This window comes from Glycine soja, chromosome 7 (assembly GCF_004193775.1).
Source record: "Glycine soja cultivar W05 chromosome 7, ASM419377v2, whole genome shotgun sequence".
NCBI lineage: Eukaryota > Viridiplantae > Streptophyta > Magnoliopsida > Fabales > Fabaceae > Glycine > Glycine soja.
This window is the reverse complement of record NC_041008.1, coordinates 4,012,123-4,035,881: the sequence shown is the minus strand read 5'-3', so window position 1 is coordinate 4,035,881 and position 23,759 is coordinate 4,012,123. Positions and strand designations below refer to the sequence as shown.

Below are 23,759 nucleotides of genomic sequence, written 5' to 3'. Positions count from 1 at the left end.
TAAAGGGTCTTTTATTGTGTCGAAAGATTGTTTATTTGTTATTGATTCAGGTGTATGAGTATGTTGCAAAGTGTAAGGTACATGTAAAAGACATTCTGACCCTCAAGTGAAGGCTTGACTCAGAGCTATTAATGATATATAATGAGTAGGCGAGAATAAATTAGTCCTTTATCCCATTTTTATACTAAACTTGTTAGGCCTGTGGACATACCACATCATGATTCTTAATTATTCTCATTGTTCATACATGCTGAAAGTCGATATGTACTATTCGACATATATAAATACGTAACTGAAAGATGTGTTTAATTTGAATGTGTCAAATATCCAGTCGGTCTAACCAGATACTTTATCCGGTACACAAGTTAATATCTAAACTTGGTCTAATGCAATTATTTATGATCAATAAAAGTAATGTGTTAAAAAGAATAATTAAGTTAAAAATGTATTATTAGCCCTCTTCTTATTACGAAAAAATATGCACAAAATTTAACGTGAAATGTTAACAATTTGAAAACTACCTATTGATTAAAAAATAAAATGTAATGTGAGATTTTATGCAAGTTTACTGTGAACTTTCCAAAAAGCAATTCTAACAGTTATCATTTCTGAAGTTGGTAATACGAATTTGTGAAACAGTAAGACTTGCTCCCCAAGTTTACCATTTCAACTTTTCAAGTTGTGAACTACTCATTGTCCTTTCCATGTTCTTGTAACAGAACTTCGAATCTTTTGAGTCAATTTTCTTCATTGACCCCACCATTTCAAAGTCATTGTATTTATCCTTAAGGTGATTTTTATAACGGTGATATGTTGTGCTCCCCACCAACTTTTGTCCCCTAAAAATTGGAAATTCGTTCTGTCAAAGGATAAACAGTTCTATGAGTACAAGATCAGAATTTCTAGCTATTAAAATACTACTAGATGATGTTTTTTTTTATGTGGAACTCTAAAATTCATTATGACGACATCATCATTATTATTATTATAATTATTATTATTATTGATTTTCTAATCAACAATTATGAGTATACTTTATTTTCTAAAGTATATCTCTCAGTTTAGAGGAGCAACATCCATTACGAGAATCCATCAACAAAAAAAATGAAGAAAATTGAGGCAATAACGATAACATGTCTTTAATGTTATAAATTGATTTCACTCTTCTTCAAGTATGTTTGGATTGATGGTGAAAGATCCAGAATTACAGTGATACCATGAAAACTAGAAACAACTCTTATTTTTCCTCCAACTTGGAAAATATGAATTGATTTTGGCAAAAGTGAAGCGAAACCAAACATGATCATATCTTAATTGCTTTTACCTTCTAGCTAGTGGAAAAGGAGCAGTACTGTTACATTAGTGGCTTTCCTTTCTCCTTCATATCAAAGATGATAAGTGGTGTGTGTTTGCATGCTATTAAAGTCACATATGTTGAAAGGAAATATTAACCTTAATATTTAGATTTCTACATCATGGTTAAACATTTCATGTTACAGCTCAAATCTGTATAAAGTATTCTCCCCTTGACTGAAAAAATTGGCCAGGGATTGTTAATTTCATTCACAAAATCTGCTCAAAGATGATTCCATAAACTAATAGTGGTCACAAGTTTACATTAAGATCAATTTCACAGCTCATGCACACGTTCTAATGTAAAATTCATGGCTGAAATGAATTTGGACATATATGTCAATCACATTCAACGATTCAAAATCAATTTTTTATCATAACCAATCCTATGAAAATCTAAAACAAGCAGGCACAAAATACAAAATGGGAGGGATCCTTAAAAAAGGATGCTTCCTGCTCACAATCCAAACTAGTGTCCTTAATACAGACAAATTCTTCAGTTCAGGCTCTGCAATCTCCACTGATTCTCACCATTTCCTTTTCTATAATCACTATGGGAAGCATATATCTGGAAGTTCTGTTCTTGTAAGGAAAGACTGCCATGCAAAGTGGCATTCATAGTACATAAAGTATTCAGCCAGAACTGCTCTTATATCAGGGCCAAGGTACTGTTTAAGCTACTATAAAATGTATTTCATTGCTCCTTGCCGCTTCTGAATTTTTAAGAATTTCAAAATGATGAGATACACAAGGCAAAGTTCACATGGTCCTACAATGATGCAACTTACTGCACCTTTCTTATCATAATGAAATATCTAAATTAAGCAGCAAGTGAGCATTTTCATGGTCATTAATTCAATAATGGTAATCTCAATGCCCTGTGTAATTTAAATATTTCTTTGTAAACCATGTGCAGGTACAATTCTACTGTTGCATAATGTGCACAGCCTATGTCAGCTTGTTTGACAGATTGTATCAGACTTTTGTATCCTAAAATGCTAAATAAATAAATGAAGCTTTGGATGGCTTAAATTTACATATCTACTTGCTTTTTCCTTCTTTTGAATAATGATTTAGGTTAGGTTCTATTAAGTGATATTTTTTAATTAGGTATATTAAGTACTTGGCCATGCATATTTTGATCGGACAAAAGGGGTAGCTTTTTACTAGAATTCCAGATAATGTTGATTTTTAATCATTTTTGGTGAAGATTTGCTTGAAGATCTTTATTAGATAAGAAAATGTCCCCTGATGCTGACTACATATTGAACAATTAACCTGATTTACATACCAGCACAGCATGTTATGAACAGAAACAAACCATTTTTAGTAAAGGCATGCATATATGACTTGACACTGCTTTAAGAACACCCCCAAGTAGATTAGCTACAAATAAGAAAGTTCATCTCAATAGAATTGTTCAAAATTCATGAAATAAAATTTTTTGTTTAGACTTGTCAATTTTCAATAGGGAATTATCACAGATTTTACTAATTTGGTCTTCCAATTATTAAAATGTCACCAAATTAATCTCTCAAAGATAAAAAAATGTCACCACATTTATCTTTATGGAGAACTAAAGTGGAGACACAAAAGGACGTTACTAATTTGGTGATTAAAAAACTTTTAAGGATTACTATAGTGTTATGTTAATCTGGAGACAATCACTTTAGGAGATTTACCTTAATGGGTCATGAGCAATCACCTAAGTAAACTTGACACTACACCTTAACCTAGAACTTGGAGACTCAGGTTTATGGGTCTTCTCCTCACTTATATGGTGTTCAACTTTTTCATTTTTACCGGATGTGGGATTTCACCTCACTTGTATTCCAACCGTAATACCTAATTTTTCATAAAATAAATTAAAAAAGACTTTATTAAAAAATAAATAGAGTTTCAAGAAAATAACGAATCAGGAAGCTGAGACTCTAATGGATTCTTCAGAGTTTAGACCTTAGGGGTAAATATATTCGGTTTGATTGTTTTTCTAAGTCTATGTTGATCTCATGAGGTTTGAGCATTCTCGCAAAATAGAGTGACCTTGATTGGTCACCTTATGATTTTACTTAGTAAAAGTGACCTGACATACTCATTGTATGACGTGTCTTGTTATGTACTCTTAAGCGCTCTAGTGTTGTTTTTCATTGACATGATACCATATTGCATATAAATTTTAGTCTTAATATAATTGTGGCATAACACCTATGAATTGTTTATTATGAAATTGGTGAATGTTGTTACGTCTTGAGTCGAGTATGTGATTCATGTGAAATGTGATTGGTGATTGAAAATGAATTTTAAATGATAAAGTGGTGAGGTGACCTGATTGTATTAAGTTGAACTATGTTATAAATATTTCTATAATGTATTTTGCTTATGTCTTTGTTTATTTGTATTTTATTTAGAAATGTGATAACTCACTTCCTATGTGTTGTTTGTGTTTGGATCCTGTGATGATCTCGAACCTTGTGTTCGTAGGAGCAGGTGACTTTAAAGAATCTCGTACTAGAAGATGCTGAGACACAATGCTTTGATAGGATGTGACATTGGAGCATGCGTTTCTGTTTTAATTGCATTATGTTTCAAACATGTTATTTTACTTTATTTTATTTCACTACTTAACTTGAGTTCTTTTATAAACTTGGATGGTCTTGTTTTGAACCGGAGATGTTTTTAATATGTTTTATTTGGTAACAGTAAAGCGAATGTGATCCTTCTACCCATGTGAATTTATTTAAGTAATTTGAATAAAATTAATTTAATTAAATTCTAAATTTTTATATGTTTTTTTAATTGTGTATGTGTGTGCGTGTTGCGTGTGATAAATTGTCCCCTCTCCTTTTGATCACTGTTAATGTGTGTTTGTTTACCACTAGTTATAGCTCATCTAAACGTCCATTCAACTTGGAAGACACAATTTTTAGTTCTCAATTCCATGTGTTATCTTTTAACTATTTATGCATTGGATTAATGAAAGCGATAGAAAAAACCTTGTTAAGGGCTTCCATTAGCAAAAAAAACTATAATGATTGAATGCATTTTTCCTAAATAGTTTCAATGCGGAGTACGCAATGCTTTTAATTAAACCCCTCTAGAATCGTCTTCACCACAGTTAAGGTTACCAAACTCGAGAGTTTACATAAATTCGTAAAAGTTCTAAAGACTCGACTTGCAGACTCAACTCTGTAAGAGTCCACTTCATATAAAAATAAAAATAAAATATCTAAAAATAACATATTAATTAAACATTTCAATAATATAATAAAGCAGAATAGTAAATCATAAATTTTACAATACTTAAATAACCAAGTCTAGTAATGCATCACTACTAGATAATAACTTGCAGATGTTATGGTAGTGGTAGATCATTCCCATTTAGGATGTGATGTTATTAGAGAACAAATGTTTGATATTATTAAAGGTGAGTATTTTTGTATTTGAGAATAACACATTAAATGAAAGGTATGTTAAATCCTAAACAGACAGAAAACAACTCACAATTACTTATATCTTCGTCTAATTTTTTTAACTAGTTGACTCGATAGTAAATTCGAGAATATACTAAGTTTACTTAGAGTTTATAAAGTCTATCCAAAGTCTACTAAAAAAAGAATTTACTCAAGAGTCAACTCATACTCACACTCAGAAAGACTAAGTAAACGTGTATACTCATAAGAATTAACGAGTTAACTCGAGAGTTTAATAATCATGCCTACAACACTCATGGCTCATCTCATTCTATATGAATATATATAAGTTGTCACGAGTATCTATCACTAAGACTAGTACTAATGCCTTTCAAACCTGTTAGAAAAATATAAACATAATATAAAGGACAACTATATAAACGTATAAAGAAGAAGAGAGGAGCAAAAACTGACATTATATATTCTAGATTTGTAACTTGAATTTTGCACACTTTGAACCTTTATAGCAAGAGCTTAAATAAAAAACTAATAAGTCTCTAATCGGTTGAAATAAACAGCAAATTATGGTTAACTTAAACTAGGCATCATTAGCAAACAACTACACGTTGGTTTTTCTGAAGACAAATAACCTTTAAACAAACTTATAAGCAGCCACAAAATCGATATCTAAATATTTTAACGACAGCCGGAACTGCCAACAAAATCAATCTTTTTTTTTATATAAAAAAAAAGTAAATGCACAGGTTCTGAGGTTAATCTGATTGTAGATGAAATTTGGAGATCCAGTCATTTGATTTGTGATTTATTATTTTAGTCTTGAGCCGCAAGTTTCTTCCTTGGCCCACCATTTCAACTCCTTGATCCTTCAATCAACAAAAGACTAGAATATTGTTTTTAGTCAATTTATATGCATCTTTTGCTTTCTTTTGGTCGTTTGTTATACTCCCCACTACTAAGCACGCGTATATGATTACAAAGTTTGATATCCTTTTCAAGTTTTAAGTACAGTCATGCTAACTTCCAAGTGCTAACTGCTGCTCCTAGCATTGCGGAACTCAATACTTTTATTTGATGCTAGCTACTCAATTATTCTTCCCTCTCGTCGACTTGTTGTGCCGTGGGAACGGGTGTAGTGTGTCAGAATCTGCGAAAAAACTTAACATTGTTTTTAGTCTATGCAAAATTAACAAATTTTGATTTTGGTTGTTTTAAAAAAAATTATTTACATTAATTCCTTCGAAGTTTGAAATCAATATTTTTAAGTTGGACAGGTCTTCTAAGATTTTGTTGAACATGTTACGAATGAGGAATGATGTTCCAAGATTTGGTTTAGTAGTTTTTTATGATAAGAAAGATGCATGTTGCATTATTGCAAGATCATGTGAATTTTGCCTTATGTATCTCGTCATTATGAAATTCTTGAGCAAAGGTGTTGTGCGCTAGTTAAGGCTTTGTGTGGCTTACAATGTGATCCTTCTAATCTCTTCTCAATTATGATTTTTTTTCAGCTCTAATTCCTCTTTAATTTGCAAAAAATTGCTCTTCTTCAACGTCATGGTTTTAATTTGTTCTGTGGTATTTGTTTAGGGATTTGGATGTACTGCTCTTAGCATTCACAACGCAATGTTGTTGAGTTGAATTTCACTAGTTTTGATTGAAGATTGAAATGGCCCTGTCGAACTCATTTTGGTGAGGAATCAAATTAAAGAAAATTTCCTTTATTCTATTGTGGTTGATTGCAATTTTTCTTTTATTAAATTTACACATTTTGGTGGTTATTGAAATAAATTTCAAATGACGTTCCAGATCACAATGTCCGTTAACCATTTGTCACGTCAGCATATACACTAAAGAAATTAGCAAAGAAAGACGAAATTCACATAGTTTGAAAAGTTAAAGGACTTATTTTATCAATTTGAAAGTTCAAGGACAAAGACTAAGTTTGACCGAAAGTTCAAGGACTACAAATATATTTTTTTCTTAATTTTAACAATCAAATTAAAATTACTAATTATTACATTGATATTGCTATTTTTTGGCATGATGGATGATGATTTAATTTTTTTTTTCTCATTTGAAATTGATCTTGTACAAAATTAGCTTTAACCACATTTTGGATTGCGTTTATCATTGACGATTTATCGGATATGAAAAAGCATGTCTTAAAATATGGTCCTTGCTTGAAATTTGGGTTCATTTACTAAGCTAGTACCAGTCAATCAATGAACTCGTCAAAATATTGGTTTAAAGTTCAATGATTTAATCGTTAAATCGTGGTTGAACCGGTATTAATGAAATAATAATAATTAAATTTCTTATGAAATAATACTAAATAAATATAATATTACTTAACTTTATAACATTAAAAACTAAAATAAGCATCCTTTTACAAGTCCCTAACATTCAAAATATACATAAAAGTCTAATAAAAAATACCACAACACTCACTCGAGTTTATGTTTGTTAAAATACAGTAATGTCCATTAACAATAATAATTTTATATTTAGAACAAAAAATAATAAATTAATATGATACAAAATTATAAAAATCAAGATATGAAAAATTATAAATTAATATAAATGAGTAAATTATATTTTTATAAAAAAATAATAACAATTGTTAGAATAATTTTATCTATTTGAAATATTTATTAAATATGTATTTTTATTTATCGTTAAAATATTTTATATTAAAGTTGAAATTAAAAAAAATGAAAAGCAATAACTCATGACCAATTCTCATTGATTATGAACTCATCTAACTTTTTAGAGTCTCTGAACTAGGCATTGTACTAATTCTTGGTTAAACCGATTAGTCTGATCTTATTTTTGACAACTATATCATTGTTATATCTTTGAGTTTCTTTACCAAGTGAAAGGATAAACATTTTCAAGGATATATATATAATCGTGTTATTGCATCACCATGAAACACTACAACTTGCTCCCCAAGTTATGCTGGTTGCCCCCACCAATTGAATTCATTGTCCTTTTCATTTACTTCTGACAAAATATCGAATATTTTGAGTCAGTTTTTTCTTTGGTTACGTCTACAATTCCAAGTCATTGTATTTGTCCTTAGGGTCCATTTTTTAATGTTGGTTTGATATAGTCTTGCTAATTTCTGTCCCAAAAAACATGGAAACTCATTCTATTAAAAGATAAGTAGACGACTATAAGATTTAAGTTTCTGTTGTTTATCCTTAGGGTTTATTTTTTAATGGTAGTTTGTTATGGCTTTGCCTTCTCATCCATGTCAAAGTAGATAATGCGTGTGTGTGTGCATGTCCTGTTATAATTGCATGTTGAAAGAAAATACTAGCCTGAATATTAAGATTTCTATATTATTGTTGGCATGTTTTTTTATTATAAGAGTTATGATATTCATAACCCCAATTTAGGGTGGATTTGGGTGAGAATAAAAGATAGAAAATGAAAAAGGTAAAAAGAGGAAGTAATGGATGTGGAAGGGATTGTGATAAAAAAAAAAAAAAAAAAAGGAAGAGAAAGACAGAGAGAAAAGTGGAATAGAAAAGAAAGCAGATGGATGAATAAAATTTTTCTTATTATAACTCAGATCTTCAAAAAAAAATTCTACCCTTGCCCAAAAAAATTGGCCAGGGCTCATTGATATTATTGATCGTATAAAATCTGCTCAAAGTTAATTACATATACAAAATACAAAATGTGATCCTTAAGAAAGGGTCAGCTGAGTAAGATTAAGATAAAAGCATCTGTCTCACCAATCCCTTGCTCAGTTATAGGAGGACATAACTGTATTCTTCATCTTAAAATTAGGCTTCCTGCCCACTCTCCAAAAACTAATGAAATATAACTGTAAAATTACACATAATGATACAACAATACACTTAAGCCTCTTTTAGAAAGCATTCTCTGTCCACAAACAGCAAATAACTACACACTTCCTAATTACAATTCTACTATCATATATATACTCTTAATACATAATTACCGGTGGTTATTTTCTAGATTTTAATTTCTATACAATTTTTAAATTTTTGACAAATAAAAAATCATAATAAAATATGAATTTAAGATAATGATTGTATAAATCAATAAATTTATCATGTATGTCAGTGCTTAGACTATTTTCATGCATAACTGACATCTTGCTTTCTAATACAGAATTGCCTTTGGGTAGATTTTCTATTAGACGTGTTGTTAGGAAGAAAATATCTACCTACTGCAAATACCCTAGAAAATTACCATTAAAGAGCTAAAAGAAGATAAATTGAACATCATATTTTCCATTCATAATGATTCAAAGCAACAGTACCCTTTTAAATACAAACTAAGACCTAGCATAAAGTGGACTACAAAGAAATGTCCGATATAGCTGGGCCATTTTAGGGAAATAACAACTTAAGTCCAAATTAAATATAGTTTTTAAACCTAAGAGGCATGTGAGTGGTATGCTTGGGCCAGCCTCCTATCACATGTACTCCTAAATCGTAATACATAACTGCTAATAAATGTAGTATTTTCTATGCATAATTGTCATCATGCAGTTTCTAGCATAGAACAGTTTTCTAATAGACTTGCTATTAGAGATCAGTCATTTTTTATAACATTTACTTATAATAATTAACTACCACCGATCCATTAATGGAGCTAACTAGGATCTTAGTTCCCATCATATGAAGTTGTCCAGTCTGTTGATATTAATTTTCCCATCTCCATGAAGTGGAAGGAGAACTAGAAATTTCAATGCAACTAATCTTCAAAGGTTTGTCTGCAGTTGACTCACAAGAGGATGTTTCCAATCCCCACAAGTCATCTTGAAACATGCTTTCCTTTGTTTCTTGTTTTGCTTCAGGATTAGAAGATGGAAAACATATGCCACCATGGACAACATCATGTGATGATTTAAACCTTTTTGATGAATGGTATTCATCTGAATTAGGATATTCATGGCACACTGTTGAAATATCCACAGTATTGCCATCCTGTAATGATTTCAAAAGAAAATAAACAAATGAATTCAACTCAAACCATGATCATGAATCACAACAAAAAATCAAACTCAACTCAAACCAGACATTTCACTTCAGTGTCTGTTTAGAATCTATACGAGAAAATCACTAAATATTGCCAAAAAATGTGGCAAAATTCACATCACATCAATGCACACTGCAATTTTAACCTTTAAAACCAATGCCAGTTCAGAAACATATGGAGATACACTCCCCTATATTATTTGGACTTTGGATAACGTATCTTTACCAGTTTAGAGACAACTTCTGCATCTGTATCACTCAATGACTCTGATTGGGTGGAGCTATTAACAAAAACATGCATACTTTCTTTATCGATAACAAAACTCTCATCAACTAAAATTGAGTTTAGGAATTCAACTTCCTCAGTAATTTCAAATGAAGTCTGCATTTCCTCTGTAGTTTCAAATGAAGTCTGCATAGGGTTGTTTTCATTTCTAAAATAGGCATTGTTAAATGGATAGCTTGAAAAAGATGCTTCTTCCTCAATACCAGTTTGACTCTGGTGTATTGGAGAGAAGTATTTCTCTGCCTGAGGGGTTGCCTGAAGGATTGTTTCCATTCCAATACAAGTACTTCCCTGGAAAGAAAGAAAAAAAATATGAAACAAGAATCAGTTATCAGCATGTTTCACATGGCAGAGTGTAAAATATGTCCATGAAGGATGCTTCAGCTTACAGATGGAATTCCTTCTGCTTTTTCCTGATTTCCATAGACAGAAATCATGTGTCTACTGGGCTCCCCTTCATCACAGATGAGTGCATCAGTTCCGCCTTCAGTTGTTTTCCCAGGTTTCTTCATCAAGCGACATAAAACAAAAGTCCTCTGCAAAATTTGGAAGATAATCGGCATTTATTTGATACAGCTTACTCAGATAAAAAGCCAAGACAAATCAGGTTAATGTATACAGAAGAAATTGACAGCCTTTGATGAAAACTGATGAGCCCACCAAGACAAAAGATTTAATTAATCACTTATCAAATAAGTCATATGAGAGTTTTATCCATGACCTCGTTGGAATAAACTGAAAAGATCTTGCTTTGATAAGGTTCCAATTCCAAGTAAAACTTACTAAACTGAAATAAGCAAAAAAGCGGTATAGAAAAGGTCATAAGTCAGTTTTATAAGCCCAAATATCCATGGTCCATTTGTCATCAAGCAAGACCAACATGGGATTGAAACGAAGGATTCAATAATAACAACCTTCTCAAGTCAGAAGAACAACCAACAGGATAGGAAACAACACCAAAGCCTAAAAACTAAAAAGTACATACTACAGTGACAAAATAAAAATCTAGTACAAAGATAATTTCCAAAGAGTGTTAAAGTTTCTTGAACAAAACAAACCAACCTGGCTCTCATGAAAGGTAACAGCGTGATATTCGTGAATAACCCAGATGGACTTGACACCGCGGGAAACACGGCCTTTATAGAAAACAAGAGTTTTCTTAGTCCCAATTAGAGTGTTGGTCTCAAAGGTCCTAACTTCACGGTCTACTCCAGTGGGTTTCCAGAAGCCACACTTGGTTGTCCTGTTAAACCTTTTACTTCTTGAATACTTGAAATCAACAGGGCTGAAGAAAAACCAATCTGGGTCACCAAATCGTATAGTTGATGATGATTTTGCTAACATCACTATTTTGAACCCAAGGAAAGAATCAAACATCAGTGGAAGTAAAGATAAGAGAAAGAAAAAGGACAAAGGGGTGTTTAGATTACCTGGTACATCCCAAGGTTCCACATCGCAAAGATCAATGACAGGGATGACGTGGGCACGGGGATCATTGCCGAGCAACATGTGTTTGAGGTAAAAGTCCACAAGTTCTTCTTCTGTTGGACGAAAACCGAGTCCTACAATATCATCATCCATTGGTTTTGCCGAAGCACTAAACTCAGTGACTTTGTAGTTTTGTGACAAAGAATGAAAGAAGGGAAGGGGAGATGCAGAAGTAGCAACTAAGAAAGGAGAAAGTGCGTGTTTTCAGTGTTTGTGTTCGTCTTGTGGATTCGCTCTTCTTATTTATATTGCCAAAGACATTGACTCCTTAGCAAACAAGGTATCGTTGGAAAAATAAAATATATAGGAATTCTTCCTGTTCTGTTCTGCATAACCGTGCGTGTTTTGTTTTTATAAAACACACATTAAATATATTTTTAGTGTTCAAATAATGAAAAAAGATATTATTTAAAATATATAAAAAAGTAAAATAAACATAGTTTGTAATGATTGAAAAAAATTTACAAAGATAAAATGTAAAAAAATTAAATTGTAAAAATTAAAAGATATTAAAAAAAACTGAATACACATTCTACGATGAGACTATTGATACCATAAAATAATTGGTTATAAGTTATTATAATTTAAATTTTAGTTATAAATAAATTAGTTGATAATTTAAATTTTTTATTCACTTAATTAATATATATATATATATATATATATATATATATATATATATTGTACACTCAAATTTAAATTTGAATATAATCCTAATATCTGCTTACAATATTATTGGTTACTAGTTCAAGACGGTCAACTATCCATAATTTCAACTAAGATGACATGCATTTATATTTTTCAATTTAAAAAATTAAATTAGTAACATTTCATTGCTAGGGATAGTAATAATCATGTACTACCTACTAGTATTAATTTCTCCTCAAATTGACACTCAGTATAAATTTTACTCGCAAAAAAGTATGAAATTATAAAAGTTAGTCTTTAAATGTGTCCTTTCATGTATGACTAATAATTAAGTATAACAAAATTGTATAATTATTATTTCCTGTGCATGTTTAATATTACTCCAATATCGTGATCACTGTCGTGTTCGAGCCGATTGATAAATATAGTTGTTAAGCATTTTTAGTTTTTTCATTAAAGATATTTGTAAATATATATGTCAAACTATGACGAAATTGGAATAGAATTTCCATTTTAATGTACTTATTGCTGTACTTATCTCATAATTACATTATTTGTATTAAGAATATTTTTTTTTACTGAATTAAGAATACTGCTGTTCATATAACAAATTGCACAATAATTAACTTTTATGATAATGAGAAAAGAGAAAAGTATGGAACGGGATGAGTGATATAATGAAAAGAAATTAATATATATATATTATTGTATAAATTACTATGTAAATAATTCAACTCTTACTGATGTTAGCATTTTATTTTTACCAGAGTGCAATACTTGACTTGTTTTCAGATATATCAGTAAGAATTGAATTATTTAGATATAAGTAAAATGCACAGGAAACACTTTGCATTGCAAACCTTTCTAGAGTAGGGAATGCTTTTAGCAGTAGGCATGTTTTCAGATATAGTAAATAATGAAGTGTTTGTACTTATACCGCGTAAGAATAAGAATCTTCTTCCATACAACCCACAAGTCACCTATGAAATGGGCAAGAATATATTTAACATTTTTTCTCATTATATATGGATGTGATATTGGAGCATGGATTTTCTGTATTAATTACATAAAATTTTGAATGTGTAATTTTTATCATTTTGTTTCACATGTTAAGTATTTAGTTCATTCTTTAAAGGTTTGCACGGCCTTGTTTTAAGCTAGAGATGTTTTCATATCCTTAATTCATAAATTTTTAATTTTGTAATTAATATGAATGTGAACATTTTACCCACATAAATTTACTTATAATTTTATTGAATAAAATTATTTTAATTAGATTCCACATTTTATGTATTTTTATTTATTTATGTGCATGTTGGGTTAGTGAATGTCACAATAGGTTTCAAGTTTTAGACTCAACCAAAACTCAATTTAACATGTACACAATTAAATCACTAATATAGAAATCATAAACTAAACATATCTCATTTTTAAAGTAACACATTATTTATCTTGAGATAATATATTATTTTGGAGTTTATCTTTATATGTTTATTTTAAGGTAAAACATTATTTTATGAATAATACCATGAGTATATATTTATGATTTATTTTTTATGTTTATCGTATGAATAGTATAATATTTTATGAATATTGATTTTTGTAAATATCCTTACTATTTTATTTAAAAAAACATCCTTACTATTTTTGAGTTTGAGAAATTTTTTTAATTTTTTTTCAAGACTTAAAAAGGTGATAATTTTTTTATAATCCAATCCAATAACCAACCTAATACAATCCAACTAAAGTTGGATTGGATAATTAGATTGGGTTGACAAAATAAAAAAAGTAAACTCAATTCAATTCAACCTAATTAAGTTTAATTAGATTGAATTGAAAAATTGACAAAACTCAATTCAATCTAGGTCACTTACACCCTTATAAATTACTGATAATCTTTTGAAGAATTAAATTGATATATGATTCACTTTTTCGGGGACTAATTATGTATTAAAAATTAAATGAAAATACCTAAAAATTATGGAATTTCATATTTATAATCTAGAAAATCTAAATAATTAATTTTATTTTTTTATCTCTAAATACCAATTTGGACCTTTACTCTTAAAAAAAATAGCGAAATGATCAGGAAAATAATAGAGACGTTATAATAAAGAGAGAAGAAGAGTCAATTTAATCTGAGAAATATTTTTATTTTTATTTCATTTATAAAGTAAAAGAAAAATGTTTTTTTGTAACTTTCACATTGATAAATTTTTTATAAAAAAAAAATCAGTATATAATAACTTGTATGTGTTTGCATGCTACTAAAGTTGTGTGATGCCATGATGAAAGGAAATATTAACCTGAATTTTGGTCACAGAAAATCTGCTCAAGGTTGATTCCATATACTAACATTGGCTCTCCTTGGTTTACATTGAGAATCAATTTCGCAGTTCATGCACATGATCTAATATAAAATTTGTGATTGAAGTTAATTTGGAGATCTACGTGAATCACGTTCAATAATTCAAAACCAATTCTACCAAAATCAAAAAACAAATAGGTAAAATACAAAAATGGGATCCTTAAAAACGGATGCTTCCTGCCCAGACTCCAAACTAGTGTCTTCCGTACAAATATGAGTTTTTCAGTTTAGGCTCTGCACTCTATTCAGTAATCAGTACAGAAGGCATATTGGAATGTTTCTCTTTATCTAAGAATGCAATGCAAAGTGTAAGATTTAAAAAAAAAAACTTAATTAACTTTTTCATACCTAAAAAATAAATCATTTTAAAATTATTATCTAATATTTATTTTTTTTAATCAACTAACTGAAAAATTTTTAGATTTTATTTTATTATCTGTCATTAATTTTCTTTCGAAGATATGATAAACAAAATGTCACATCTTGTCATTAACACTTTAGTATCATTTCATCTCCTTCTTCTCTTTCTTCCCTCCTTCTCTTATTCCAACGGAAACCGCCGCCGCCGCCACCAACCACGCCACGCCACCACCACCATGTCGTCCAACCGAGTAAGGAAACCAAAAAAATAACAGTGCCGAATTTGAGTATAGAGTAAGGAAGCAAGCAACAAAAAGTTAAACGAAAATAAAAAAATTACAAATAAGATTCTGAGACCAGATCTGCCATTAGAAAAAACTTTTGAAAAGAAAAAAAAGGATTTGCAAAATCAAAAAATGAAGGCAACACCAGATCTGGACAGTGGTGGTGTTGGAAGGGAGGTGGCGGCAAGGGTTGTTTGTGCGGCAGTGGAGGGGCGAGGGAGTCGAAGTAGGGAAGGCACGCTATAGTCGCATCTGTCATCTCACACAGTGGTTGCCGCTACCGAGGGTGGTTCAAAATCTTCCATGTTGCTGCGCCTCACCACCTGCACCATGCTTTATTTTCACGGGAACAATTAACACATGCGTAGTGTTGTTGCAGCAATGTGATGAATAAAGAGTAGAAGTCGTAAGCAAATCCAGTTCCCCACCCTCATCATCTCACCCCAATTGCTCTAATTTCCTATCAACTTCTTTTCAAATTGGATCCAACTTAAGTAAACAACAATGTTTCATTTTATTTTTTTGGTGTTGCTCTTGGTCCCGCTTGAAGTTGTGGAAGATATTGGTTCTTGCATTGTTGGGGTGATTGAGCTGGAGAGAAGGGGGTGATGACATTTTGGGTAGAAAAAATATCAAAAGGTACCTACCCTAAGGGGAGAAGGGGCTGGACGGCGCGTTAGTGGTGCGGTGTGATCAGCAGTGGTGGTGCAATGGTGATGATTTCCATTGGAGAAGAGGAAGAAGGGGAGAAATGGAAGAAGATGATAATGTGGTCCTAAGGTGTCAGTGATAAGGCGTGATGATGTGGCATTTCATCTGTCACATCATCACTTAACGAAAAAGGACTAACTATTAGTAATAAATGAAATATAAATTTTTTTTAGGTATTTGAATGAAAAAAATGAATATTAGGTAGTAATTTGAAAACGACTGATAAATTTCAAATATGAGTTGTTTTTTATAATGAAAATAACCTAAAAAATATTTATTTAGCAGTTATTTATACTTAATTTGTAAGAATTGATGACTTTCTTATTCATGGCTTGCAAATATGAAAATGAGAGATTAAAAGTAAAAAAGATGCAGAAATAGCAAAAATATGAAGAAAAAAAGAGAAGATTTTGGCATCGGGCCCAACCCAAGACGCGCTTAGCGCGAAAACAAGCACTGACGCTAAGCGAGGAAGAGGCGTGCTAAATGCGTATACAAACACCCGCTTAAGCAAGCAGTGGGCGCTAAGCACGAGTACACAGGCCTAAGTCCACTCCAGCTACTATAAAAAAGAGGGTCAAGTTAAGGAAAAAAGACACACCGAGTCTCAAAAACATTCTAATACACACCCAAAGCCTGAAAACTCTCCCTTAGAAAATTCTTTCTTCTTTTCCATCATTTTCTATTCCCTTTTTTTCATTCCTTCTCCTCCATCAGTTTCTATACCCCTTTCCAAGTGTAAGGCCCCTTATGTCTATAAGAGGCTAAACCCTTAGTTAGGGTCTGACAAATTTAAAAAGTCAAAAAATATATTGTATACTTTATATCTATGAATGTAAACAGGTGTTTTCTTTCCTATTATCCTTTCTTATTTTTTATTTCATGTATCATTCATCATTGCATCATCTTTAGGGGTTAGGTGCTCGATAGAGGATAATCTTTAATAGAAATACAAGGAAGGTTTTACATACATCAATTTTAGGACTTAATTGTTCGACAAATAGTAATTTCTAATAGAACTAAAAGGAAAGGATATTTTAATGAAATAATTGATAGGCATAGAGTGATTGCATTATGCCTATGCATCAAAGCAAACATCTAAAATTAGAACTTCATGCATTTTATCTATTGGATCTTTGCAAAGACATTTGGGAGATAGATAGGTAAGATAAGTTTATCATCGTGATACATCGGAAGCAAGTATTCTAATAGATGTGAATAGGAAAAATTCACGTAATTGATAGAGAAAAATTTGAAATAATGCATCTTAGACAAATAAGACATATTAGGTCCTAACATTCTCATCTCATTAAATTTCCTACTATTTCTTTTGTCTTATATTGATATCTATTATTTTATCCTGTTCTTTTTGTCCATCTTTTATCTCATCTAATCTTTTCTTTTTAAATTGAAAATTATCCAATATAAGTACAAAATAAAGTTCATGTGAAAATTGACACTCGGACTTCCAAGTCTTTACTACTTGAACATTTAGTACACTTGTCAAACGGTTAACAACGACATATTTTTAAGTTATGAAAAACTTAATTAAACATAAAAAGTTACTGACTAGAGTCCTATATAAGAATCTAGATATTGTAATGTTGTTGGAGAATCTGCTTCCAAAATTTTGTAATGATGAGATACAAAAGACAAAACTCACATGGTCTTACAATGATTTAACTTTTTCAATGTATCTTATCATAATGAAATATCTAAAGGAGCAAGTGTTAGCTTTTTCAGTCATTAATGTATTATAGACAACATCTGGAAATAAAATAAAATAAAAATGTAGATATGATAGACTTTATAATGTGATAGGAAGAGAGAAATGGAGAAAATGAAATGCATTGTGGAATGTTTAAAATATATGTTGGTTTGTATTATTATTCTATGGAAAATGTTTGATAGACACCTATTGTATTATCCAACACCTAAAAAGAGGAAAAAAAATATAAGTATGATAAAACTTATGATATGATAAAAAGAAAAAAAAAAGAAGGATTAATGAAATATTTAAAATAAAAATGATTTGAGTATCTGAACTTATTATAGACTATATGGTTAAATTTGAAGCCTTTTACCCTTGTCAGACACTGTTTCTGTTGCATGGTGTGACAGGCTGACTGCCTACATCAACTTGTTTGACAGATTGTATCAGCCTTTTGTATCCTAAAATGCTGAATAAATGAATGAAGCTTTGGATGGCTTATATTTCCACATCTACTTGGCATTTCCTTCTTTTAGGTTCTAGCAAGTGATATTTTTAATTAGGCATATTAAGAAATTGGCCCTGCATATTTTGAACGGACAAAAGATTATCACTTTACTAGAATTCAGCTAATGTTCATTCTTAATCATTTTTTTCTGAAGATTTGCTTACAGGTCCTTATTGGATAAGAAAATGAGTCCTGATGCTGACTACATATCGAACAACTGACCTGACACGCATACCAGCATGTTTTTAACAGCATCAAAACATTTTCAGTGGAGGCCATCATAGGCATATTAAGATACTGCTTTGAAGAACCACCAAACAGATTAGCTATAAATAAGGTAGTTCATTTCGATAGAGATGTTCAGAATTCATGAAACAAAATAAATTTGTTTAGCCTTTTTTTTAGAAGAAATTTGTTTATCCTTAAGGTTTATGTTATCACAAATTTAAGGAGTAAACCCTCAAATTGGTCTTCCAAATATTATAGTGTCACCAGTGGAGACACAAAAACACAAATTTGGTAACTATTTGTATCCTTCAAAGACTAATTTGGTGACAAAACAATCTTTGAAGGACAACTATAGTGCCAATCTTCAGACAAACACTTTAGGGTATACTCAATATTTTAATTATACCGGTATCAAGATTGCAATAGAAAACTTAATGATAATAGAAAAGGCAACAAATAGTAAGCAGAGATATTTCATTAAGAAAGATGCAATGAACATGCATCAGTGTAATATACATGTGAACTATACAACTTACCTATCTTATAATAATAAGCTTGCCATGAAGCAGAAGCTGAACTACATCAAAGGAACCATGGTAACCCTCACCAGCCTTTCGTACACACTACCTCGCTTCTAAGTTCTAACATGATAATACATCCCAACTAATAACTATTAACAACAAAATCCCTATGACAACATTAACAAGATACACCGAACGTGGAAATAGGCTTCGGTTTGAAGCCGTCTCCATGTAAAAGAAAGAACCATTGTTGTTGACATCAGAGGATTGTTGGCTTTTGTTTTTGAAGTTCCCTCTTAAACTAGCGTTTTGAGCATTTTTCTGATCTTTTTCTGATTTCACAGTGAGCAATTCCTTCCGAACCTGCAGAAATACGTCACATGCAGCACAGTATTATCAATAGTATGTTAAAATGAAAATCACTTCAAATGAACCATCTGCCTACTTGGTTAAGAAACAAATTTTAATTTTCCTAACACAGCTGCTTGTTTTCTCACCTCTACATGGGAGACTGCATTGTTTGAAACTTGCTTTTGTATTTGAGGTCTTCCTGCAACAGTTCTTTGTAATATGAACTTGTCAGGTCTTAGATGACACTGATTTTTCATTCTTGTTGGAGTGGAAGGAGAACTAGAAATTTCAATTGGTTCATCTGCAGTTGAGTCACAAGAGGATGTCTCCACAGCCCAAAAATCATCTGGAATGATACTCTCCTTTTTCTCTTTGTTTGCTTTATGGTTAGAAGCTAGACGACTTGTGCCACCACGGACATCATATGATGATTGAAACATTTTCAGTGCAGGGTATTCATCAGCACTAATGTGTTCATTCTGTAGTAATGTCAGAAAAGATATCCAATATTTAAAAAAAAAAGTCACAAACCCAAGAGAAGAGTACTTCTGGTGTCTTAAGGTATATGTTGGGGAAGAGATGAAAGGAAAGCTAAAAATGGAGAACAAAAATAGATTGCTTTATCTCCATTTCCTTGTTCCCTTTCCAAACTATTCCCCTCACCCAAGCATGCACTAAGGTCTCAATAATGTGCCAAGCATTGGTCATCATGACTCACGACATAACTTCAGAACCAACTCAAACCAAACATTTAATTCTTTTCAGAATCTATAGGAGAAAAACACCAAGGACCTGTTTACTTCTATTTTCATTTCTTTTTTCACTTTTAAAATATTTGTACAGGAAACACTGAAAACAACTTTTTTTTATTGTTTTCTCTATTTCATGTACAAACCTTTGAAAATAGGAAACAGATTGAAAACAAGATGACAATTTTGCAATTAAAAAATTAAAAACTAAAAATAAAACTAAAGTAAACAGGTCTAAACATTGTTTAAATGTGGGAAAACTCACATCACCATAATGCACACGATGTTAACCTATAGAACCAACTAATAGTTCATAAACAAATAGAGATACACTCCTCAATATCATTCAGATTTTGGACAATATATCTTTACCAGATTAGAGACAACTTCAGCATCTATTTCACTGCTTTCATTGTATACCCTTCTAAATGACTTTGGTTGGGTGGAACTATTGACAAAACAGTGTCTTCTTTCTTCATTGATAACAAATTCTTCATCATCAACCCAAAATGAATTTACCAACTCTTCATCGTCGGTAACTTCAAGTGAAGTTTGCATATTGATGTTTTCGCTTCCAAAGTGGGCATCAAACAATGGAGAGTTTGCGAAAAAATCTTCCAGCCCAATGCCAGTTTGAGACCGTTGTACTGGGGGGGAGAATTTCTCGGCCCGATCCACTGCCTGAAAGATTTCTTCCATATCTACTCCGGGAATAATATCTACCTGAAAAAAAAATATTTACAAAACATATATCAGTTTCGGCATGTTTTCACATGGCAGAGTGTAAATATGTCCATGAAGGATGCAATCCCTTCTGCTCTTGCCTGATTTCCATAGTCAGAAAACAAGTGTACACTGGGCTCCCCTTCATCAAAGGTTGGTGCCTCAATTCCCCCTTCATTTTTTTTCTCAGCTTTCTTCATCAAGCGGCATAAAACAAAATCCCTCTGCAAAACTTGGAGATAATCAGCATTTAAAATCAGAAATTTATTTCCTGAAAAGTTCTATTCACGGCAAAAACTAAAAATGAACGACTTGGTAGGGCATGCAGCAAAACAGCCTTAATTTTCTCCAAAAGAGTTATACAGCAGAAATTAATTGGCAGTCTTTGATGAAAACTGATGATGAATTTTGACCACATTTACATAAAAGATTCAATTAAACAGTCATCCAATAAGTCATGTGAGAGCTCACCCATAAGCATTATCTAGGAGCTCATTAGAATGAAATAAAAAGATCATATTTTGATAAGCTTCCACATGAAGCTTATTGAAATAAACTCTCCCAAATGCCCCCTTTGTCATCATCAACCAAAGCCAAATTGACAAATTTGGATCATGAATAAAGATTGACAAAATAAAAAACATGGGATTCAAATTACAACAAAGGATCCAATAACCTTCTAATGTCAGAACAACCAATAGGATAGGAAATAATATCAAAGCCTAAAAAGTCCATACTATAGTGAGAAAATCTATTAGAAAGACAATTTCCAACAACAGCAACAAATTCTTATCCTACCAGATGAGGTCCGCTACATGAAAAAATCACAACGTTATTCAGGTACAAAGTTTCATAAACATAATTTCAAAACAGTGTTAAAATTTCTTGAAAAAGAAAAAAAAACCTGGCTTTCATGGGAGGTAACAGCATGGTATTCATGAATAACCCAGTTGGTCTTGACACCACGGGGAACACGGCCTTCGTGGAAAACAAGGGTCTTCTTAGTCCCAATGACATTGTTGGTGCCCGGTATCTTAACGTTCCGGTCATTCCCAGTGGTTTTCCAGTAGCCACGCTTGGTTGTCCTGTTAAACCTTTTACTCTTCAAGTACTTGTAATCCACAGGACTGAAGAAAAACCATTCTGGGTCATCGGATTTGATCACTGATCTTTCTGATACCACAATTTGAAACGAGTCAAAACAACAGTGAAGTGGTTTTGATGATTAAGGGGATGCTTTTAGTGTTTAATGTTTAATGTTTAGTGTTAGCATTACCTGGTACATCCCAAGGTTCCACTTTGCAAAGGTCGATCTCAGGGATGATGTGGACAGGGAAATCATCGGCCAGAAGCTTGTGTTTGAGGTAATAGTTCACAAGCTCTTCATCTGTGGGACGGAATCTGAATCCTACAGGCATGTGATCACATATGGAAATTATGTTGTTCTCCATTGTTTCTTGTTCAACAGTTAACTGTGTTGTTGTGTTTGTTGTTTGCAAGGGAGAGAGAGAGAGAGAGAGAGAAGAAAGGGAAAGGAAGATGAGTAGTAGAAGGTGCCAAGCTAAAGAGAGTAAAGAAAGGAATGAAGTTTGAGTTTGAGTTGTGTTTTGTTGGGGGTTCAGTCTTCAATCAATATTTGTAATTGAAAGGCATTGACTTACTTTGTTCTCCTTTTGGCTTAGCTCATAAGTTACACTTGGAAAATACAAAAATGAAAAAACACGGGAAGATTTCATATTTGAAAATTTTAAAATGTGGTGAAAATTAAAAATATACAATAAATATATTTGAAAATATAAGAGAAATGTGAGTAAAGCAGGTTCTATAGTACCACAAAAAATGAGTCTTTGATTAATTAATTTTTTTTTAAAAAAAAAACTCTTAACCCTAATCTCTTTCACCCAATAAACCAAGTTGATTTAATGATTTCTAGATAGTGATCGTTACGTTCATGAGAAGTAAAATTGTGATTGTCTCTTTAAAGTTTATATTCACAACAATAAAAGGGTCTGATAGGAGAAGAATGATAAGAACATGAAAAGGCATTATCATGCTCGTCTCCATTTGAATCTTAGCTGGTAGAAAAAGACCTGAACTTGAACTTGAGTAGAGATTTGAGAGTCTCACCCCTCACACTGGCTGACACAAATTGATAGTTGTATTTGGAGTCAAAGTGTGACTAATAATAATAGTAACAAGAACATCTAAAAGAGATAAAAGTTCTATCTTTCTACAATACTTTTGGAAGGAAATCACAATTTTATATGAGGAATTTTATAATGCCAGTAAAGGTTAATTTTGTATACACAAGATTAAATTTCTCTTGAGCGTAATAGTCATTCTATAGGATTAGCGTGATTTACTGGGTGAAGCATCAAACTTCTAAATTCATGCTTAATTAGATTTTTTATTTAAGATAGTTGTAATTTAAAAAAAAACGCAATACTTTAATTAATCAAAGACTAATTTGAAAAAAACAAAATTTTCTTTAATTAATGAGAAAATAAATGACATAATTATTTTATTGGTTAAAAAAAACCATCAGCATTAAAACTCCCAAAAAATTTCAGGGTACCATAAAAACTCTCATGTGTACAATTAATTCAATTAATAAATAAACAAATACAACTAATTTAAGTTGAGATGGAAAAAGTAATTTAAAATATAGATAAATTCTAAATGGTGAAAAAATTATATATCATATAAAAGAATAAAATAAAAAGCGTTTTATCTTTTAACAATTAAGATTTAAATGTATTATTTTTAATTTTATTAACTTTTATATTCTATTATAATTCTTACGTTATTATTTCATTCTTATAAAATTGTAAATTTTTTGTATAGGTCTTTTTTATTGATAATTTTTTTAATTATTGTTTTTTAGTGTAAATTTTAATTCTTGTTATTTCGACAACAATAAACTTATTTTTCAGTCGCTATTAATCACTCTATTACATAAATAGTGAATCTTAACATCAATGACTAAAATAAAATATTTTGAGTAATGATTAAAAAACAAGA

General features: G+C 31.1%; 1 protein-coding gene across 1 annotated transcript; it reads right to left on the bottom strand.

The window, feature by feature from the left end:
• Window positions 1-9,027: 9,027 nt before the first annotated feature.
• On the bottom strand, window positions 9,028-22,332 carry LOC114419327. The gene is made up of 12 exons (XM_028384983.1): window positions 22,015-22,332; window positions 21,643-21,911; window positions 20,840-20,962; window positions 20,388-20,738; window positions 19,413-19,745; window positions 19,161-19,278; window positions 18,389-18,492; window positions 11,519-11,777; window positions 11,151-11,434; window positions 10,478-10,624; window positions 10,029-10,379; window positions 9,028-9,751 (listed from the first exon to the last, which is right to left on the bottom strand). The coding sequence occupies exons 1-12, from the start codon at window positions 22,187-22,189 to the stop codon at window positions 9,467-9,469; spliced, it is 2,799 nt and encodes a 932-aa protein (XP_028240784.1). The 5' UTR covers window positions 22,190-22,332; the 3' UTR covers window positions 9,028-9,466.
• Window positions 22,333-23,759: the final 1,427 nt, after the last annotated feature.